Source organism: Diceros bicornis, chromosome 23 (genome assembly GCF_020826845.1).
Source record: "Diceros bicornis minor isolate mBicDic1 chromosome 23, mDicBic1.mat.cur, whole genome shotgun sequence".
Taxonomy (NCBI): Eukaryota; Metazoa; Chordata; class Mammalia; order Perissodactyla; family Rhinocerotidae; genus Diceros; species Diceros bicornis.
The window spans coordinates 18,737,459-18,758,306 of NC_080762.1; the positions used below are offsets into that span (position 1 = coordinate 18,737,459).

General features: G+C 39.5%; 1 protein-coding gene across 2 annotated transcripts in view; it reads left to right on the forward strand.

The window, feature by feature from the left end:
• The window catches only part of ROS1 (ROS proto-oncogene 1, receptor tyrosine kinase), a 110,822-nt gene that overhangs the window by 84,965 nt on the left and 5,009 nt on the right, over nucleotides 1–20,848 (forward strand). For both annotated transcript variants that reach the window (XM_058566836.1, XM_058566837.1), the window contains exons 38-43: nucleotides 1,857–1,921; nucleotides 2,979–3,108; nucleotides 8,831–8,928; nucleotides 9,151–9,354; nucleotides 10,375–10,509; nucleotides 17,487–17,647. In XM_058566836.1, coding sequence (XP_058422819.1) covers nucleotides 1,857–1,921; nucleotides 2,979–3,108; nucleotides 8,831–8,928; nucleotides 9,151–9,354; nucleotides 10,375–10,509; nucleotides 17,487–17,647 — 793 coding nt within the window. The remainder of the gene's footprint in view (nucleotides 1–1,856; nucleotides 1,922–2,978; nucleotides 3,109–8,830; nucleotides 8,929–9,150; nucleotides 9,355–10,374; nucleotides 10,510–17,486; nucleotides 17,648–20,848) is intronic.

Consider the following 20,848-nt stretch of genomic DNA (forward strand, 5'->3'; position numbering starts at 1 on the left):
AATGTGGATCTCTTAACTCTTTGACATGTTGCGTCAGCATATTTACATGCATACAGCTATCACAAAAGATGAGTGATCTTGGGGCTGGCCTAGTGGCATAGTGGTTAAATTTGTGCACTCCGCTTCAGTGGCCCAGGGTTTGCCAGTTCGAATCCTGGGCACGGACCTATGCACCACTCATCAAGCCATGCTGTGGCAGCATCCCACATACAAAATAGAGGAAGATTGGCACAGATGTTAGCTCAGGGACAATCTTCCTCACCAAAAAAAAAAAAAAAAAAGATGAATGATCTTAATTGAAAAGGGAACCGGTAGAAGGTAGAAACCTATTGATGGCTACAGAAATCACAATTTTTTCTTCCATTTCCTATGTAAGTTCTGTAATTAATAGTTACCTCTAAAGCTACTAATTAGCTAAGGCCTGACAGACAGTTTTTCCCTTCAAATATGCTATAAGAGAACCAGGGTTGTAAAGCACATTCTCAAGGAACTAGGTACTAGGGCAGATAGTAAATATTTTAGGCTTACTGGCCATACAGTGTCAGCTGCAATTACGCAATTCTGCAATTGCAGTGCAAAAACAGCCATAGTTGATATGTAAATGAGTGTGATTGGGTTCCAGTAAAACCCTGTTTATGAAAACTGAAATTTGAATTTTATATAATTTTCATGTATTATGAAATATTATTCTTTTTTTTTTGACTTTTTTAACCCTTTGAAAATGTAACATGTCAATTATGCCTCAATAAAGCTGGAAAAAATAAAATAAACATATAACAACTATTTTCAGATTGTAAGCTGTACAAAAATAGGTGACAGGCTGGAACTGGTCCTTAGCTGTAGTTTGCTGACCCCTGTACTACACAATTATTCATCATGGTACATTTAATGTAGTTTTAAGGAAGCACTGGGTATATAATCTCACACTTTTGTAAAGCTTTCTTTTAATCAAAGGATGATAAATCTTTTATGTAATTGAGCAATACGCTGAGCACTGCTTGTTAGGAATTTATTGCTTTGAGGGTGGGCTATACAACCAGAAAAGTTGGCAAAATTCTCTCCATTTCCAAATGATATCATCTAAAAGTCCTTTAACTTAATCCAACCTCAACTAGTTTAAACAAGTGTTTGTTTTTCTCATTTAACAAGATGACTGCTGGCTTTGGTGCAGTACTGTGTCAGGTCGGAGCCAGTATATCTGAATTCTCTTGACTTTGTACGTGAGTGTGTCTCATGGGCCCAAGATGGTTGCCAAAGAATCAGGCATGACATCTTCATTCAGGCCAGGAAGAGGGGGAAGGATGGTGTTAGATGTACGTGCCCAGGAAAACAGTTTTCTACAAGCCCGTCTCCCCCTTAGCAGTTTTTCGCTCACATCTCGTTGACCAGAGCTGAGTCACATGACCACCTCATTTGCAAGGGAGGCTGGAGAACTGCCGAACACGATTTTCATGATTAGCTTAGACAAATTTTCTGGGACCAAGTGCCTTGTCTCTAAGAAAGAAATTAGAATATTGTTAGCTAGGAAGCAGTGAGGAACAGATAGAAAACTGAAAATGAAGAAATTGGACTAAATGCCAAATTTGGTCTCTTTTTAAAATTTCTACATTTTGGAGGGACTTTGTGTAAATGTTACTAGATCTTTTATCTATCAGATTGTCCTATTTGAACACTGGCAATAACACGGGCTAACTTTTGAACAGGTTTACAGAGCATGTGTACATTCATTAGCCATTATCCACTTCCAGGTTTCAGGGCGGATATTACAAAACAAAGCAAAGATTGTTTCCATTAAGACACTGAGCTCACAGAAATGCCTGCCATACTGATTCCCGGCTTGTTTTTATGTTGCACAGACTTTGAAGAAGGGCTCCACAGACCAAGAGAAGATTGAATTCCTGAAGGAGGCACATCTGATGAGGTATCAGGGCAGCTCTGAAATAGTTTTCTCTTGGTATGGGTAGGAAGCTTTTACATCTGATTAGTGGGTTAAAAAATTTTTTTTATTGAAGTATAATTGGCATACAATATCATGTTAGTTTCAGGTGTACATCATAGTGATCTGATATTTATATACATTACAAAATGATCACCTGGATATGACTGGTGGATTTTTAACACTCAAAGTGACCTGACATAACAGACCGTGCCCAGAATACACACGGCTGAAGTCTGAAGGGAAATAATTCTGCAGTGACCCGTGTTGCGTAGAAGCCACACTTCCAAGCCTGGGTGCGGGCAGTCCTCAGGCGAAAGGTCTTCCTTTTACCTTCAATAAGAAGCATGTTTTGCAAGTGACTTCTGAAGCTGTTCAGCTTTAAACACGCTTATGTTCTGCTAAATGTGTCATAACACGTTAAGCAGACAAAGCGTGGGAGCATTCTCTTCAATACAATCACGCCAATGAAAATATCTCTTGTCTTGGTAAACTTGTCTTCAAGGTTAGAGTCAGTGGATGGTCATGAAAACTATTCAAAGACATCTTAAAGGGGGGATGTGAGGCAGTGGTGGATGGGGTCCCGAGCTGTGGATTCTAATCGTTAGATCCGGGCTTACTTGTTTTGCTGTCTTGAGAAAACAGTTGTAGCCAAACCTCCATGTCTGAATTGTTTCTGTAAAAGGGAGAAAATAATATTTCATATTTGTGATGACCAAAAACATAATGTTATCAAATATCTTTTGAAGAAGGATATTAATTAAAATTACTTTCTTGTCTAAAACATAAAACGTTTAATATAAACGTTATTTCTTGTAAAACTCACCCTGTTCTATCCATATGCATTGGCCACTAGGGGTTGCCATATTACCTCCGTGAGGCAAGCCGAGCACCTGGAAAAGGAGGCTTGCATTTATTGGAGAAAAAAAATCAGAGGTTTTGAAGGAAACTATAGATGAAGAATTGCTCTATTCTGTAAAGACCCTCAGCTAGGACTTCTGTCACTGTCATGTCATCCTGCTTGTCTCTTTCCACCTTCTAGCAAGTTTAATCATCCCAACATTCTGAAGCAGCTTGGAGTCTGTCTGCTGAATGAACCCCAGTACATTATCCTGGAACTGATGGAAGGAGGAGACCTTCTTACCTATTTGCGTAAAGCCCGGATGACAACGGTAGGAAATGGGGTCCATAGTATTGGTTTTGTAATGCAAATGTCCTATAATTTCCCTTAAATTCAATAGTCTGCAGTTTTGGCTGATAGTAGAAGGTTCTAAGAAGACTTCTTATATTTCCTTCATGTTGGATTAGGATAATTAGAACCCTGGGCTAATTTCTGGCATGTTCTGGTTATTTGAGCTTATTTTTAGTGTTTAATGGGGAAATAGGTCCCTCATTGCCAGAATCATGATTTCTGGAGAACAGAGATTGTGTGGAGTTGGAAAAGGCACATCTTCCTCTGTACTTACTCTATGTGCCTGTCTGTCCCAAACTGGTATCTCCAGCCCTTATGTCTTTACTGAGTAGTAGACTTATATATCCCTACCCAGTTGACTTATCTGTTTGGATTTTAACAGGCATCTCAAACTTATTTTGGCCAAAACAGAACTCTTGATTTCATACGTGCCCCTCCATGCCATCCATCCGGCTCCTTGCTTTCTCTTTTCCTACAACCACGCTAACAAGTCCTGTCAACTCTACAGTTCTGCCTACAAAATGCAGCCCCAGTCCATCCTCCCTCCTCTCCCCAGTGCCGGGCATAGTGTGGACACTGGAAATACTGTGGAATGAGTGTGGAATGAGGGCCGGGGGTGACAGCTCCTGCGGGAACCTACGTTATATCTCAGATGAGAAACACATGAGACAAAACCAGAAAGTAAAATTTAAATCTGTAGATTTAAAAAATCTGGTTTTATTTCTGTCGAAGTACATTATTATATAACTAAAAAGTTGAAATATCTGACAAGGTTTATAGTGAAAAACAAGAGTCTTGTGCTCTATTTCTTCCCAGGCCTCCACACATTTCTTCTGGTATTTACCTCCATGCTCCTAAATACTCTGCTTGTACTGCTGCACATTGATTTTTCAATCAATGGGGGAAATCTGTTAACTGCATACTATAAAAAGCGAGTATTAACTCTCTTAGAATTATTCATGTGCCAGCCCAAACCCGACCAGCTCTATACACAGAGAAACTTTGCTTCCCCCATCCTCTGACAGTTATCACAATTTTCAGATAAATCAATACTGCAGGTTTACGTTACTAGGACTCTTTAATTATTATTTGTAGCTAAGTTACTCAAATGCTATGATTGTGTGCTTTTTTTTTGCAGGGGGTGGTTAGTATAATAAATGCCTCTTTTTTCCTCATTTGCTTATTTTTCTATATACCTAAACTCTCTGATGGAATTGTAACACTTTCTCAACATGGTTAAATATATCAGATAATCCAGCACCTAATGATTTTTTTTTCTTGGACGCTTCCCTCCGGGAGCCAATGCGAGTGCTTGTCCTCTGGGCTGTCTACACAGCTGTCATCCTAGGGCCTTCCTTCATGTTCCCCCTGGTAGTTTCCACGTTGGACATTTGTTTCCTCAATTCTGTGACTTCTTTGTTCTATTTTAGTAAAGAGAAAGCATGAGAAAACATGCCTGTGAGGCAAAAATCTCCTTTTTTTAAATTTCTCTTTTTGAGAATATGTCCTTTACTCTTCCCTCACACTTGATTAATAATTTGGCTGGATTCCAGGTTGAAAACCCTTTTTCCTCAAAAGTAAATCTGCTACTTCTTTGTTTCCAGCTTCTACCATTGCCTGTAGGAAGTCTTACGTCATTCTGATTCCTGGACTCAGGATCAGTGACCTGCTGTTAGCCCCTCCCCTTTGGGAAATTTTAGGAACATCTCCTTATCTGTGGCACTTTTTACCCATCTGCATACTCAGCCTGGAAAATCATCCCTTTCAGTTCTAGGATTTTTTTCATATTTTTTCTCTGATAGTAAATAAAACTCTATTCCTCTTTTTCCTCTATTTCCTCATTCTAGAAATCCTATTAGTTGGATAATTGACCACGTGGTTTCATCCTTTTGTTCTATTAGCTATTTTCTCCTATTTTCCAAGTCTGTGTATTTTTGCTCTCAATTCTGGTAGATTTATTCAACTTTTTAATAGAATTTAAAATTTTAATTGTCCACAACTCGTTTTTATATTTTGACTGCCTCTTTAAATAGTATTCTGATATTTCCATACATGCAAAATCTTATCTTTCCTAGGATACTAATGAAAGTTTTTTTAAAGTGTTGATTTGCTTCCTGACCTGTCCTGCTTTCCTTTTTCCTCTTTCTTTTGGGATGTGTTTTTAATGTGAGAAGCTTTTCTCAAATGTTTGATGATTTGTGGCTGGTCTTCATCTGTAATAGTGAGGCCTGAGAAGCTGGTTGGAGCCTACGTGTCTGTGGCAGCTTCCTTTGGGTTGTCAGGTGGGACCCTGATGTTCTGTTGAGGATCCCATAATGACAGCTTCTGGATGTCTTCCCTGGCATCTGCCAGTTTCCTACCAGAGAGGAATCTACTGGTCTCCTGCCCCGGGGAATAAATGCCTGAGCCTGAGTCAGGGAGTCGAGAAGGGAGAGGGGGTACAGGTCTCAAGGCTCAGTACGTGGACACACATTTAATTCCCTTCTCCTTTTTCAGCACAATGCCTTAGTATAACTGGTATCTTTGAACTTGGAGTTGTTCTAGTTCAGTTTCTGTGTGTGTGTTTCCCATAAAGGAAAACCTCCTGCAGTGTTGGGGGGATCCAGGATCCAGTTAACCCTTAAAATAAATTTTCAATCATTCATCTTGCTTTCAGTCCTGCCCCTCACCCCTGCATTCAGAGATACTTGCTACCTCCAATTCCAGAGCCTTCATGGGGTTCTATAGTGAAAACAGCTCAGTTCTCATCTTCTCTCTCTGCAGGCAGGCAGGTTTCTTCTTTCTTGGCTCCGCGATATTATCCCTCCTCCATCTGCTTTCCCTCTTCCAAAATGTTTCTATTCTCCTGATCTATCTGACCTTGTGAGATTATAAAATTTCCACTGCATACACTGTCATTTTAGTAAGGTTTGGGGGAGAGTGGAACTAAAAATGCATGCCTTTGATCCCCCATCTTTAACAAGAAAGTTTATCTGTAGGTTTATTGTTGTTTTAGGGGGTAGGGAGGAGAGGATGAAGATGGACTGAAAGAAAGCATGGAACTGCTATTTCCAAATGATTCCTATTCAGCCAGGATCCTAATGGTTATAACCACTGGTTCTCAAGCGCACTTCCGTTCTTGGCACATCCTTCCGGCCACTGCCTAGGACGGCTTCCATGCTTCAGCTCCCTCGCCCCAACCGTATAGGACAGGGTGCTGTCAGGTGCCGAGTGCCGGGATTAAGGTCTAGGGCCCGCAGAGGAACACCACAGGCTCTAAGCCTCCATCAAGCTAAGTTCATTTGGGGCCAGCCATCTCTCCACAGAGAGTGCTCAGAGGCTTCTTCCCAGAAGAACTGGCACAAGCATCCTTCTCCCTATACCTGCACCGAGACTGTTTTGTTGGGTTGAATGCACAAGGATTGACAGCACAAAGATTGACCATAAACCTTAGTCTAGTCCTTCATTTTCAGAACCTCAGTTTCTGCATCCATAAAACGAGATATTGAATCAAAAACTCTCTCAGGTTACTTTTAGCTTTGATATTCTAAGATTGTATTAAGGTAGAAAAAGTAAAAAAAAAAAGAAAAACAACCTATCAAGATAGTACAAATATATAGCCAGATACAATTTAATTTATCAAATTTTTGCTGGATGTTTATTATATGACAGTGAAGGATGTGGCTCTTGATTTCAAGGACCTTGCCACCTGGGAGGGAAGTAAGTCACATATAAATAACTCCTTTAAAGTAGAGAGTGGGAAGCCCCATTAGAGTGGAGTGGAGACTATACTGCTGAAGCGTAGAGGAGAGAGAGATGAGGTCCAACTAAGGGGACCTGGGAAGGCTTCGTGGAGGAAGTCTTCTGTTTGGGACACAACCAAAGTGGGAGATGGAACAGTCTCTGAAACTACACCCATGTGAGTCATGAAAGGCTTTGACTAGGGACAGAGCCATATGGAGGTTCAATATGTCTGGAGAGTTTGGCAAGAGATGCCAGGTGGGAGCCCAAGGCAGCATCTGTAGTCAAAGAGGCCCAACATAGGGTGATGAGGAATCCCAATAGTTTGTCATGGGGGCTGTCTGTAGCAAGTGATAGTTAGAGATCCAGGCAAGCAGGCAGGCAGCATTCGGGAAATCTGTTAGCAGGGAACAGAGCACTAGCCACCAGACTGAAGTTCAGGAGCAGGATTCTCTGCAAAGAGAGTCTTCACTAGTAGAGCAGGTTTTGCCAAGACCAAAGCAGGCTTCCACTCACAGAAGAACCAGTGAACCAGTCAGGAAACCCAGCTGAGACTCAGGCCAGGAGACACGCATCTAGTGGACCTGATCAGGGCTGTAGAGGATAGATTCTTGGGAGTAAAGTTGAGCCTAGTTATCAGATCCAGGTGTGGTTGAGTGGGACCATGGCAATGTTGAGTCCCAGAACATCAGGATTCTTCCTGCTTTTGGGACAAGACATGAGCTTGTCAGGGGAGGCAGAGGGAGCAGCACTTAAGGGCACCCATCTATGAGGAATTGAGGGATTTCAAGGTTGGGAATCATTTGAGATGCTCAGTGAAGGATGTGGATGGAAATCAAGAATAAGGAGGGCATTCCAGGAAACAATGATGGCAGGAATAGAGAAGAGAGGTTGAGAAACGCAGAGCAGGTATAAGGAATTGCAGGTGGCCCAGTGTGACCGAAACACACGTTGTGAGAGTAGAAACCACGGGAAATAAATGGACGTAAAGAGAGGCTGGTGTGGCCCGGGACTGCCGTGGAGGTTGTGCTCAGGAATCTGTAACAGATTCTACAGGCAGTGGGTCACAACGAAGTGAGCTAATGAAAGCACAGGAGGTTGGAGACATGGGAAGTTTGGGATGTGTCCGATAGGGATGATAAAGGCCTGACACAGGGTAAATGCAGGGAAATGGCAAGAGACAGACAGACTATGGATATAGCCTCTGCGCGGGAACTTTGAATTTTCTCCATATGATCCCAATAAAAAATTCAACTGGCTTTTTTCTTGCAGAAATTATTGCAGCCAGTACAGGCTCAACTCTATGCTGGCTTTCTTAGATGAGAGGAGTAATCTGTGACCTTGAAATAGAGTACTGCTATCAATTTATTTGGGGCTTACATGAGGAACAAGCCTATTGTAATGACTGACATTACATGTCAGTCATTGGGCCAATAATTAAATTAGCTAGCACTGATTAACTGATCATTATTACTACTTATGAGAACAACTACTGTTTGTTAAGTGCCTGTTACGTACCAGCCAGATTACATATTTTATCTTGAATCCTATGCAGTCAGTATTATTATTCTCACTTTACATATGAGAAAGTTGCTTTGTGAATTAAGCAACACGAACAAGTTCACACAATTAGTAAATAACAGAACTAGTTTTCAAGTTTTGGTCTGTCTGCTCTGATATGCTGAGATCTTCCCAACAAAGATCTCGTATTGCTTCTGCTTACTAAATACAGTCTTATTTACGTATATTTGGATAGAAAGCATGTAAATTTAGTTCTTTTCTTCTTTGTTTGAATTCTTGTAACCATAACTAAAAATTTCTTTAAAACATTAGATATATGTGTGTGTATATGCATATATATGTAGCCATATATATACATATATACACATATGTATGTGTATATATATATGTGTGTGTGTGTGTCTATCTATATAGCTATAGTGAAAAATTAGTGCCTGTAATTTTTCTTTCATTTCTTACAGTTTCATGGTCCTTTACTCAGCTTGGTTGACCTCGTAGACCTGTGTGTAGATATTTCAAAAGGCTGTGTCTACTTGGAGCAGATGCACTTCATTCACAGGTACAGTGATATTCAAGATACAAAGTTCTTAGGGATATTGGCACAATAATCACCTGTAGTTTGGGTAAAACATAAGATAATTAAACATTTTCATTCCTTCAAAATAGCAATAATTTGTGTAAAAAGTCTCTCTTGTCTACAGACCTACTTGTGTTACTTGTCTGATCTCTGGAACTTTATTATTGTTATTATTATTATTACTAAATATGGCTTCTGCTGTAGGGATCTGGCAGCCCGGAATTGCCTTGTCTCTGTGAAAGACTATACCAGTCCATCACGGATAGTGAAGATTGGGGACTTTGGACTCGCAAGGGACATCTATAAAAATGATTACTATAGAAAGAGAGGAGAAGGCCTGCTCCCTGTTCGGTGGATGGCTCCAGAAAGTTTGATGGATGGAATCTTCACTACTCAGTCTGATGTATGGTGAGCTTAATAGGACACAGAGAAATGTGGGCAGAACCATCCACCATCAGAGCCATAAGAGATCTTGAAAGGTCATCTAATCTTGTTTTTCACATGAGAAAACAGAAGACCAAAGAGGTTAAGTGATTTCCCTCAAGCTAAATTGAAAGCTAGTGGCCAAGGTGGGCTTATTCCTGGGTCTCAGCAGTTTACATCCCTCCCTCTATCAGTTTGATCCTTTATCTCACTAGTGTATTTAAATAGATACCTTTACTTCAGGTATTTTGTTACTCTCCCAAAGTGTAAAGGCCATGATTAATAGGAATGGGTACCGATGAATTGATGTCCAAGTATGTGTCCAAATGCCTACTATTTTAGGATGTTTGGTCGTTAATTTATAAGTAGACTTTAAATCGTGGATCTCAAAAGGATTAGGACATTGGGGAGGTTTAGATGTCTCTTCATTATTTGGATAGGATGCCTCATTTTTGCTTGTTGTTCCCAATCTTCTGATTAGAGCTGCTCAAAATGTAAAGATGTGTCCAATAACTTTTAAGCTGGACTGGCCCTAAGCAAAATTGGGGATGAGATAAAATTGGTCCTCAGTGCTGCCAGTTTTTATTCATGCCTTCCCTCTCCACGTTTACTAGCACTCAAACTCAGGAAAAAAAAAAAGGTGAAATGCTTTGTTGCTTACTCCTAGATGTGTCTGCGCATTGTGGCTATAAAAGATCACGGAGGTCTGGAGTGCAGGTTCAGCCAGGGAGGAGGAGCAAAATGTGTGTGTGTGTGTGTGTGTGTGTGTGTGTGTGTGTGTTCCTGCCCCCACTAAGCTTTCCTATCACCTTTAAAGTGTTGCTAGTAGGCAGTTTCTTGTTCTACTTTTTCTTGTGGTCAACTTGTTTCTAAGTCTCCCATTCTTTGCCAATGATGTCAATCACAAAGTAGACTCCCAGAGCCCCGAGAACGATTAGGTTGGAGAAACTACTGTAAACATGTTTGTAATAGGTATAACTGAAGCAAACTCTTTAACGTCCTTAGGTCTTTTGGAATTCTGATTTGGGAGATTTTGACTCTTGGTCATCAGCCTTATCCAGCGCATTCCAACCTTGATGTTTTACACTACGTGCAAACTGGAGGGAGACTGGAGCCACCGAGAAATTGTCCTGATGATCTGTGAGTTAATGTTGTTAACATAAGCACCCCAAACAAAAACATGTGCACGTGCAATCTTATGCCTCATTGGTACAGTATTTTAAAATAAAAACTGAGATTTATATATTTGTATAAACTACATAAAATGTAAATTGATTGTGGCACTTAATTTACTAAATACATGATAGTTTCTTTTTATTTATATATACACATATTATTTCACTTCAGATACAAAATTTAGAAAAGTAAAATATACTCCTGGTTAAGTGAATTTTAATAAATAAATAAAAGCTCTGTGTGTGTGTGTGCATGTGTGTGCGTGTGTGTATAGACACACATATTTTTTTTGGAAGATCTGATTTGGCTAATATCTTAATCTGCAAATTAAAAGATTCTATTAAATAGGAATATATTGTTTAAAAGTTGGATTGCCTTTGTTGATGTAGCTGATATTGGGATATAGTACATGTACTACTAAAAATTGTACAAATTATCTGTTTATGAACTTACACAAAGTGACTAAGTATTAGTGACTCTATCAAATTGCTCCTGGCCACTATTGAATTCTAATAAATTTGTGATCCTCAGAAAGTAGGTGATTTTGATCTAATTATAAGAGAAAAACAAGCCAAGTTATTTTGCCATGTACTAACCTACCTTCTTGTGAACAATCTCGGCAGAAATTTTAAGGCTTGAGTCTTTCTCCAAGAGGTGTTTTACCCAAGAAGTTTCTAAAAGAACATATAATCAACAAGTGTCAACTCCTCTGTCATGTGCATGATACCATGCTGAGGATTATATGGAATACAGAGGTGTTTAAACCAGGGTCATGGCTCTTCAGCATTTCAGAATATGTTTTGAAAGAAAAGACACACACATGGAGCAGTTGGATCACAAGCCAACATATAATAAAGTGCTAAACTGTGTGGTACACACAAGTGCAAAAGGAATTAGCAGTATGCGGATACACGCCATGGTTGTACTGCCTTGACTATGCTGTGTTATTCAGACTGGAGCCAAAAGATGATTAAAAACTGGGCACCTTGGTTGGATGCTCTACTGGTGAATGTTTTTTGTATTATTTAAATCTTCCAGCTAGAAGAAGAAGATTTGAATCACTGCTTGTTTCTGATTTAGCTTTTATAGCCCCTGGGATATTTACAGGGAGCTCAGATATACACATACCTGAACAAGTTTGGTGACAGTGCTTAAAAATATGATTCATGATCCTTTTGAGGGAGATGGAAAAAATTCTGTAAGTTAAGGGTAAGAAATTACACAAAATTTGAAAATCTTTGATCTAAGGCTTCAGGGAGAAATGCCAGCATACCTAAGTATGAAATACATTTTTATTAAATAGTTAGCAAACTAATCACTGTTGTGCGTCTCTTACACCTCTATCAAACACTCAGAAATTTTCCCCAGAATTTCATTGCACAAAATTGTCATTGTGCTGTTTGAATTTTATCTGGCATATTTTCCCCTCCAGGGGGTAATGTACCTCATCACAATTATACAATGTTTTTGGATAGGCACTTTAGTGATCAATCACTGAATTATACATTTTGACTGATGTGTTCATTTATTTCGTTTAGGGGGGAGGAAGGTGGGTAATTAATTGCCTTGTTGTGGAGCAGAGAATGTAGGTATGTTGAATTTTGCTCTATCCAAAGGTATCCAAAGACGCAACTAGGAGGAGAGGAAGGAGTGTTAGAAAAGTGCTAGAAATATATTCCTGATTATAAGCGGAAAAAGATAATTCTATCTTGAATAATTATTCAGTTGGATACATTATTGCTCTAATTTTATAAAAACATAGTTTCCTTGAAGCCAAAATTTTCCAATGGTGGTTTTGAAATGCGTTTGCACATGAGTGATTAAAAAGTAAACGGTGCTCCAAGCCCTCCAAGGGCTACATGCTCTCAGAGCCCCAGGAAGGGTTAACCATCCATTGCCAACCAGGAAAACAAGCTGTGCTAGGAAATGGAGCTCTCAGCGAGGCCATTCAATCTGGCTACGGCCTTAAGTTGTCATGATAAAGATTAACTACTCTCCTCAGAGTACAGAGGGAGCTGATTTTTATTTGAAGCAGTTCTCTGAGATCACAGGCCCAGCTTAGAGGGTTGAAAGTCTGCGTTGAGCCGTGCTGCACCTTCTATTCACTGCTTAAATACCCAGCACCTGGATGCACTCTGGGACAGGTGAGCCCGTGGATGGCTACGCTGTGCTCAGCTATTAATGGAATGTGGGGGCTCCGAGCATTCCTGCCCTTCTTTCCATAGCCTGGGATGTAGGATGGAAAGCCCAGTCCTCAGTATTCTCTTCAGCTTTTAGTTTGCACAACCACCACCCCACTCTCGAGAAGAAACGGGGTCAAAGGGCAATCTTCTTCAAGTGAGAGATCTTCGGGATTCCCTGACAGACCTATCACAGTGGCAACTGGAATGACTGGAGAGTCTCTCAAATGCAGGAGGCAGTAGTGGGAGACATGGGGGTTCGCCATCTTATTTTTACCCCTTAAAAAATGTGTACACCTGGATGCTAATTGGATCTCTCAGGATTGGGTATAATGTGTAAGGGAGTTTGTAAAGTCTGTATTTTGTGTGCTTTGTTTAAAAACCTAGAGAAACTCATCCCCTTAATACTGAAAGATGCCATGCCATTTTCATCCGTTGAATTTCAGTTGCTTTACGAATTCAAGGACTTTACTCATAGATACTAAAAATGAACATGGTTAATGAGTCTCGTGCTACTTTGAAAAAAAAAATTGAGGCGAAGAGGAGTAAAGTGTTGGCATGGTGAATGGAGGAATTTGAACCCGAACACTTAGCTAAATAGGATATTTCAAGTATAATAAGTGTGTATGTGTTTAGAGCTAGAACAACCAGTCCGGGTAAATTTTAACAAAAGTGAAGAACCTATAAGTTTATTTAGAGTAATATGCTTGAATATTTGTAACTATAACTTAGTGCAAGTATCTAATGTGCGATATTGAATCGTGACAAGTGTGTATGTGTAAGGAAAGACTCCTATGCCAAAGATACAGTTGTTGTTATTAATTTTTCTAAAAGATGTAAGAAATGCATTTTTTAGGATTGTTAAATTCTTAAGACTCTTTATTTTATTCCATTGCCAGCTTAATGTTGTTTAAGAGCACAAGTTGTACTCTCTACTTTTTTTTTTTTATAATTTTATTTATTTATTTTTTCCCCCAAAGCCCCAGCAGATAGTTGTATGTCATAGTTGCACATCCTTCTAGTTGCTGTATGTGGGACACGGCCTCAGCATGGCCAGAGAAGCGGTGCGTCGGTGCGCGCCCGGGATCGGACCCGGCCACCAGCAGTGGAGCGCGCGCACTTAACCGCTAAGCCACGGGGCCGGCCCTGTACTCTCTACTTTTAAATGACTATTGCTTTATAGAGCTCCTTTTTTCTTAATCTAGGGCAATTCTGTGCTCAGTTTTCCTGGATGGTGGGAGAGAACGGTTTTATATGCTACCAGGTCATCTATTTTTGCCATCAGAAAATTAAGAATGATGATTGGATTCAATGTAAATTAAAGCCTCCACATAGATGAAAAAATTAGGAACATTTGCTTAAATAAATTACCTGGATTAATCAAGAGGCTGAACTTTGGAGGGTAGTGTGAATGGGTGAGGTGCACAGTGACTAAGTGACCACTCTAAGTATGGCTTCTCTCTCCTCTCTCCCTCTCTCTCCTCTCTTTCCTCCTGCCTTCTTCTTTTTTCTCTCCTTCTCTCATTCTAAATAATCCCCATTAAGTGTCTTGAATGAGGCAGGTTATAAATGTAGAATGAGGCAAGTTATAAATAGATAAAATAAGTGAAAACTTCATAATTGAAATATGGCAACTCTTGAGAGATTCTCTCTTTTCTTTGGCAATGTCTTTGAATCACAACCCTTTTCAGAAAGAGTATGCTTCCTGTGGAGAATTATACTTTACTTTCTCCTCTCATCTCTTAGGACAACCCTTAGGTTAGTCATCAAGATTCTACTTTAAATATTGGTTTAAATTCCATGATCGAGTGTCAGTTACAAGATTTTATTTCAAAGTCTAATTATCCTTCATTGAGATCTTTGTATAATCTTTGTTTCTAAATGCCACAGGTTATAAAGAAATGTGTAAAAGATTAGGTTCTCAGCTATGATTCTGATTTTTAAGAAATAGAGCCAAGTTTGGCACTCTATATTCAGAATATAAATTCCTCATAATATATGTGAAAAGTCATCAGGTCAATGCCGGAAAATAGACCAATATTAGGTTTCCCCATAATCTTCTGATATTGAATACTAACTCTGACTTAAGGGGCTTGTCAAGAAATGAGAGAGAGGAAAGTGGAGTTTACAGTCCACATTATAAAGGAATATCCATTATAAGGAGATTCCATTATAATTCCTATAATAGGTACTAGCTGTTTTAAATACAATACCTATAATGATTTCTGGGTTATTGTCGCCTAGTGATTGAATATATCCTTGCCCTAGCTTCATTGTCATTACCTTAGTCCAAACCATCATTATGTCTCACCCAGTCTTCTTTAAAAACTTCCTTGCTTCCACGGCCTCTCTATAATCCTTTCTTCGTATATATCAGCTAGAGTAATCTTTTAAAAATATAGAGGTCATGCCTGCTTAAAAACCTTCAACAGCTTTCCATTACAGTGTCATAAAATCCAACTCCTAGCCTGGGTCTATGAGACCTGCATGATCTCGCTTCCTCCTCTGACCTCGTCTCTTATACTCTCCTGCTCAACGACTGCTCTTCAGCCACACTGGCTTTCTTTCAGATGCTAAAATGTGCCAACCTCTTTCCAAATTTAGGAATTTACACATGCCTTTCGGTCTTCTAACTGTTCCCTGACTCCTATCCCCACCCTATTCCCATGACTAGCATCTTATTTTCCTACAAAGTTCTTTGGCTTAAATGTCACCTCTGCAGAGGGGCCTTCTGTGAACAACTTACCAAAAATGTTCCATCTCTATCAGATCTCACATTTGGAGTTTTCTTAGTACTTTTTAAAAAACATAATTTGTAATTGTGCATTTGTCTGTTGATATAGTAATACTAATATTTTTAAATACTTCCCAACTTATGTTTCTTTATCAAGTTCTCTCTCCCTGCCCCCAATCGGCCTTATAGCTTCAAAAAGTCAAAAAAGAGAGCAGGTACTTGACCTTTTCAGAAAATCAGTAGACTTGAAAACCAAGCCTGGAGGAGAAAGGGTTATCTAGAATCCTTTAGCTCCTTGTTAGTATATTAAACGCCAGGTTTGAGTGACTAGAACATACAATTCTCTGTGAGGATAATCTAATAAAAAAGAGCAAGTGACTAGAACCCTCACTCCTTCTAAGCCCTGGAGAAGTGTAGGAAGAAGAGATCTTGACAGATAGAGGTAGGAGGGTGAAGATGTTGGATATCTAGGTTTGGAAACCTCCTCTGTAGGCTTCAGTTAGATTAGGTGTGGGCAACACCAAGGGCCTGGAGCAACTGCCCACTCCCTCCCCGTTCCAGAGGATGGCAAGGAGGTCATTGAGCAGGGAACCCCCTCCATTGACACGGAGACCCGGCATCCTGAAGAAGGTAGAATGGGAGCTCCAGACAGAGAACATCTAGCTTGCACTTCCAAGCCTCCTTTGTTTCCCATATGGTGTGAACATTTTGTTGAAACTAGAGATTCAGCCAAGGAGCACCCTGTGGGCACGCAACAGAAGAAGGAATGGGTTCCCTGGGCCTTGTCAGCAGATGTAGGACATGCTGGAGTCTCAGTGAAGCCTGCAGCTCAAGAGAGCAAAGGGAAGATCATCAGTTCAGTGGGGAAGGGACAAAAGAAAAGAAGAGATCACAGACTGCAAATAGCAGCCGATGCCTGCAGGATGGACCAGACCCGTCGCTCTGAGACACTCTGAGTCTAGCAAAGATCTGGAGGGCACAGTGGGCTCCAAAGGATCCTTCGCTGTGCCACTATAAATCACATAAGACTTTCACCCAACACATATCCTGACATCATCTTGGAGAACAGGACAGAAGGAGTAGGAATAACCAAAAAATAAGGGAGACTGAGTTGTTATCCAGAAAAGACTGAGAATTAACTTAAAAGGATTGTTTAACATATTGGATTGGACTAGGTTTTAAACTGCATTGTACTAAATGAAGTTAATTTTTTTCTGCTGGGTGGTGGCTCTGAGAAAGACCTAATTAGTTACAGGCGTTATAAAAGAGCTACATTTTTTTCCTGCTCGTATGAGTCGTAGTGTGATAAATTTTGTCATCCTCTTACATTTACTATATGTATCCCCTACAAGGATAGGAGCCACACTGCCACATCCCTAACTCTTGGTATACTGCTGGTATATAATAAGTACCCAACAAATCTTTGTTGGATGAATGAGTGAACACTAGTTAAGAATACTACACAGACAATTCTTAGACAACTATTAAAGAAAAGATCATTTTTAATCAACTAGCTATTAATGTCTGGGAAACTGACATTAATTAACCTGACAATTTAATGAAGAATAACAGCATTAGAATCAAATCTGGTTTCTGTCTCTAGTTCTGCCACAAAATATCTGTGTGTCTTGGAGTAAATCTTAGATTTTGTTTTAGATATCAACGTATGAATGTCAAGTCGTTTTAATCTCAGCTTCTTCAATAATTTTTGTAGCTGTTCATTCCCACGTGTGTTGAGTAAACATTTTCCAACCATCTATTTATACATCTATTTATTTGGATTAATAACTGTTAATGTCAGCTTTTCAAAAGAAACATGTTATCAAATAAAGGTCGTAATATTGCAAGCCACTATTAAATAAGAAACCAAAGCTTTTGTTCTAGTTCAGTTATATTAACTATGGAAAACTGGCAATAACTCAAATTCTTTTTCTGCTAAAATGGCCTAACCTGGGTCATCAGTAATGATTGCCTAATGATTGTTTTCCAATCACCATTTACTCTCATGTCTTTACCCACATATCCAGGTGGAATTTAATGACCCAATGCTGGGCTCAAGAACCTGATCAAAGACCTACTTTCAATAAAATTCAAGACCAGCTTCAGTTATTCAGAAATTTATCCTTAAATAGTATTTCTCACTGCAAAGAAGCAAACCCCAGTGGAGTCATAAATGAAGGCTTTGAAGGTGAGTTTGATTCTTCTTCAGAGTTTTCTGGTTTTCTGTCCAGTGTGAACTGAACAGGGTTAAAATGGGATGTACACAGAAGATAATTTATGGTGGGTAAGAAGAATAATATACATGCACCATCCTCATATTAATTGTTTATTGTACTTCTCTCTGAAAATAATTGTACTGTGCAGAATTAAAAAAAATAGTGACATGGTCCCTGGATTTCTAATCTAATATACTAAGGAGGAGAATTAGCATTTAGACTACATTTTCCTGAGGTCTACTCTCCTCCCCCTCCACCTCTCACACCAGTTTGGACCTCAAGCACAGAGTTGAGTTAATTATAGACTGTTAGGTTTGTGGTACATTATCATCACTGGTCTATGCAGGGCTTCTCTTTTATTTTGTTTGTTTATTCCTTTTATCTCCATATTCCTCTCCTGTTCTACTTCCTCCTTCCCTCTGCCAGGCAACCATTCTAATGTCTTTAATGTGTATCTTTTTATTTGTATCTTGTCCTGCAAAATGTGTATTGTATGCACAGATGCAATTGCATTATGCAATGCTTCTTTTCTTTCTTTTTTTTTTTTATTAAGCGTCATGGTCTCAAGAGCCATCCAGGTGGCTATGTTTATATCTAATCCGTTGCTTCTAACTGCTGAGTAATTTTGCTATGATTATTATAGTGGGTCACGCCTTGCTGAAGTCTAGTGTGATTCCACAACTTCAGTATTTTGGTCAATAAGACAATAATCTTCTGGAACCATTCTACTATGATGGACAGACTAAGCCTTTTAGTTCAATGAAGAGCATAAAACAGAACTAAAACATTGTAGTCACTTAATTCCTTTCCAAAATCAGATTTACACTACATTTGCCTAATTGACTGCAGAAAAATGAATTTTAAAATGGTTCTCTCCAGCTGCTCTAGAACTCCTTCCTGTTATTAAAAGTTCACGGGGCCCATTGTTTTTTTTTCAAATGCAGACATTCTTGCTTAGAAATAAACCTGGCAAGATGGACCATGACTCAGAATCTCTCAGAATTAGGCCTCTTGGTCTGTGCAGTGGTTGATTATAAAGTGGCCAATGGCTGTCCTGGAGTCGTCTCTCTACTATAGCCCATGGCGAGACCTTCATCATGAGTGATGCACTTGACTCATAGCAGGGAAAAATAAGCCCAAGGAGGAATATCTGCTTGTCTTGTTTGCTGTGTTTCTGATTACATATTTGAGTAACTTTGGATCCATGACATGAATGGAGATAAGACTCTGATCATGTGACTTCTTTAATATAAACAGCTAAGTGACAGACTGGAAAGGGCTGTGCTTGCCTTGAGCCTGCATCATAATCTTCATCAGAATAAGCCTTGTTAATAGTCTCACGTTGGCTCTACCCGCCTTCTCATCATGGAACTGAGCTGATTCTAAGAGTGCCAATGGCTGAGCCCTTAGGAATTGCTACCCCATCCTTTTGGATGTTCTGTACATGCACTTGGCTGTGTGAAGATCTCATAAGATAAAAACATACCTGTAAGACATTCTAGATACTATAAAGTCCTTCTCATTTTCTTAACATTTGCTTAATGTATTCCTCTGAATGAGATTTCTATAAAATTTTTTAAAAATTATTTCAACAGAGACTTACTGTCTTGTGCAGGGCATAGTGTTAAGCACCTGAATTTAATGTGTTGCATTGGGCTGCTTTTAAGAAAAAGAAGCAGTGAGAATATTTCTTTCCCTTGAGAAACTAGAGTCAGTTTCTTTAATTTTGTATGTAAAGTTTAATAGTAAGCTCTGCTTCTACTAGTGATTTTGAAAATTGTCCTTGTCATAGGACTATGTCTCTAACCACAGGAAAGATGTGTGTCACCAGTTCACTGTTAAATAATCCTGTTTTGCTCGAGCCATTGGAACCTGCTTCTGCTTAGCTTGGTTCTTATTTGTTGTAACCACACATATGGTAACTGTAGAGGAACCACAATCTGCGATGGTTTTCCCATATGTAAAATGAAATGAAATCTTTTGTTCTTAAGGTAGATAAATGGCAGTAATTGGGTTGAGTTGAATGTGTAGAGGAAGGATGCCAAATCCACACTGTGTGGCAGAGGGGGAGTCAATAAAAGCCACTGGGAGGAGGTTAATCTTGAGCTGAGTTCTGCAGAGATGAGTAAAAAAGTGTATAGGATAGAAGGAGCAGTATGTAGAAAGGCAGAGAATAATAGAGAGTGGGGTGTTCACAGAACTGCATGCAGTTTATCACACATGAGGGTGGGAAATGGCAAGTGGTGAAATTGGAGGGATGGCGGTCACACTAATCAGTAAGAAATTAAAATTAATGCAAGCTGAATTAATGAATGGTAACAGATGTAAAGAGAAGGAAATGGAGTCCAAAGTTACTACAGAAGTAGATGCTATAGGACTTGGCATCGAACTGGGCGAAGCAGAGAGAGGAGAGAATGGTGAATTTGAGGAACTAGGTGAAAAGTAATGCTCTTTCCAAAGATGGGGAGCTTAGGAGGAGGAACAGCTTTCTTTGCGCATGTTTGGTTTGAGTTGGCTATGGGATAAGTGGAGAAGCCAAGTATTCAGTTGGAAGATCTGTCCTGTAAGTATAAATAGTTGAAGTCAAGGGTGTAGATGAGGTCATTCAATTAGAGTGTATAGAATAAGAAGGGAAGTGAACAGTGGATGGGACGCAGAAAACAGCCAATATATGAGAAACTGACAAAGAAAGATGGTGGGCACACAGAAGAGAAGCCAGAAAGGGAAGAGGAAGGTCGTGAGAGGGTATTGTCATGGAAATCCAAAGGACATAGGCTCACGAAGGAAGGAGTGGTTAAATGCTGCACAGGTATAGTTCCATAGGGATATAAGGATTTTACAGTTGACTTGTAGCATATTTTAAAATTCAACTCTTTGCTCATGGCATCCTTTCCTTCTAATGTGTACAGACGTTTTATAAAAATCACAGAGGCTGCCATAATGGGTGTTTGAGGGCCTAAGAGCTTAGCTTCACCTTAGTCTCTACCAGAAGTCTCCATGAATCCTTAAGAAAACCTTTTTACCATGTTGCATTACCTAGTCCATCTATGAGTCTGAGATGAGTAACAAACAGTGCTCACACTACATATACAGAACAAAACCCTTTTTGTGAATTGCTTTTAATGGCAATATTAGCTAATTTTATTTTAGTACTTTTTTATGTTCCGTTCATA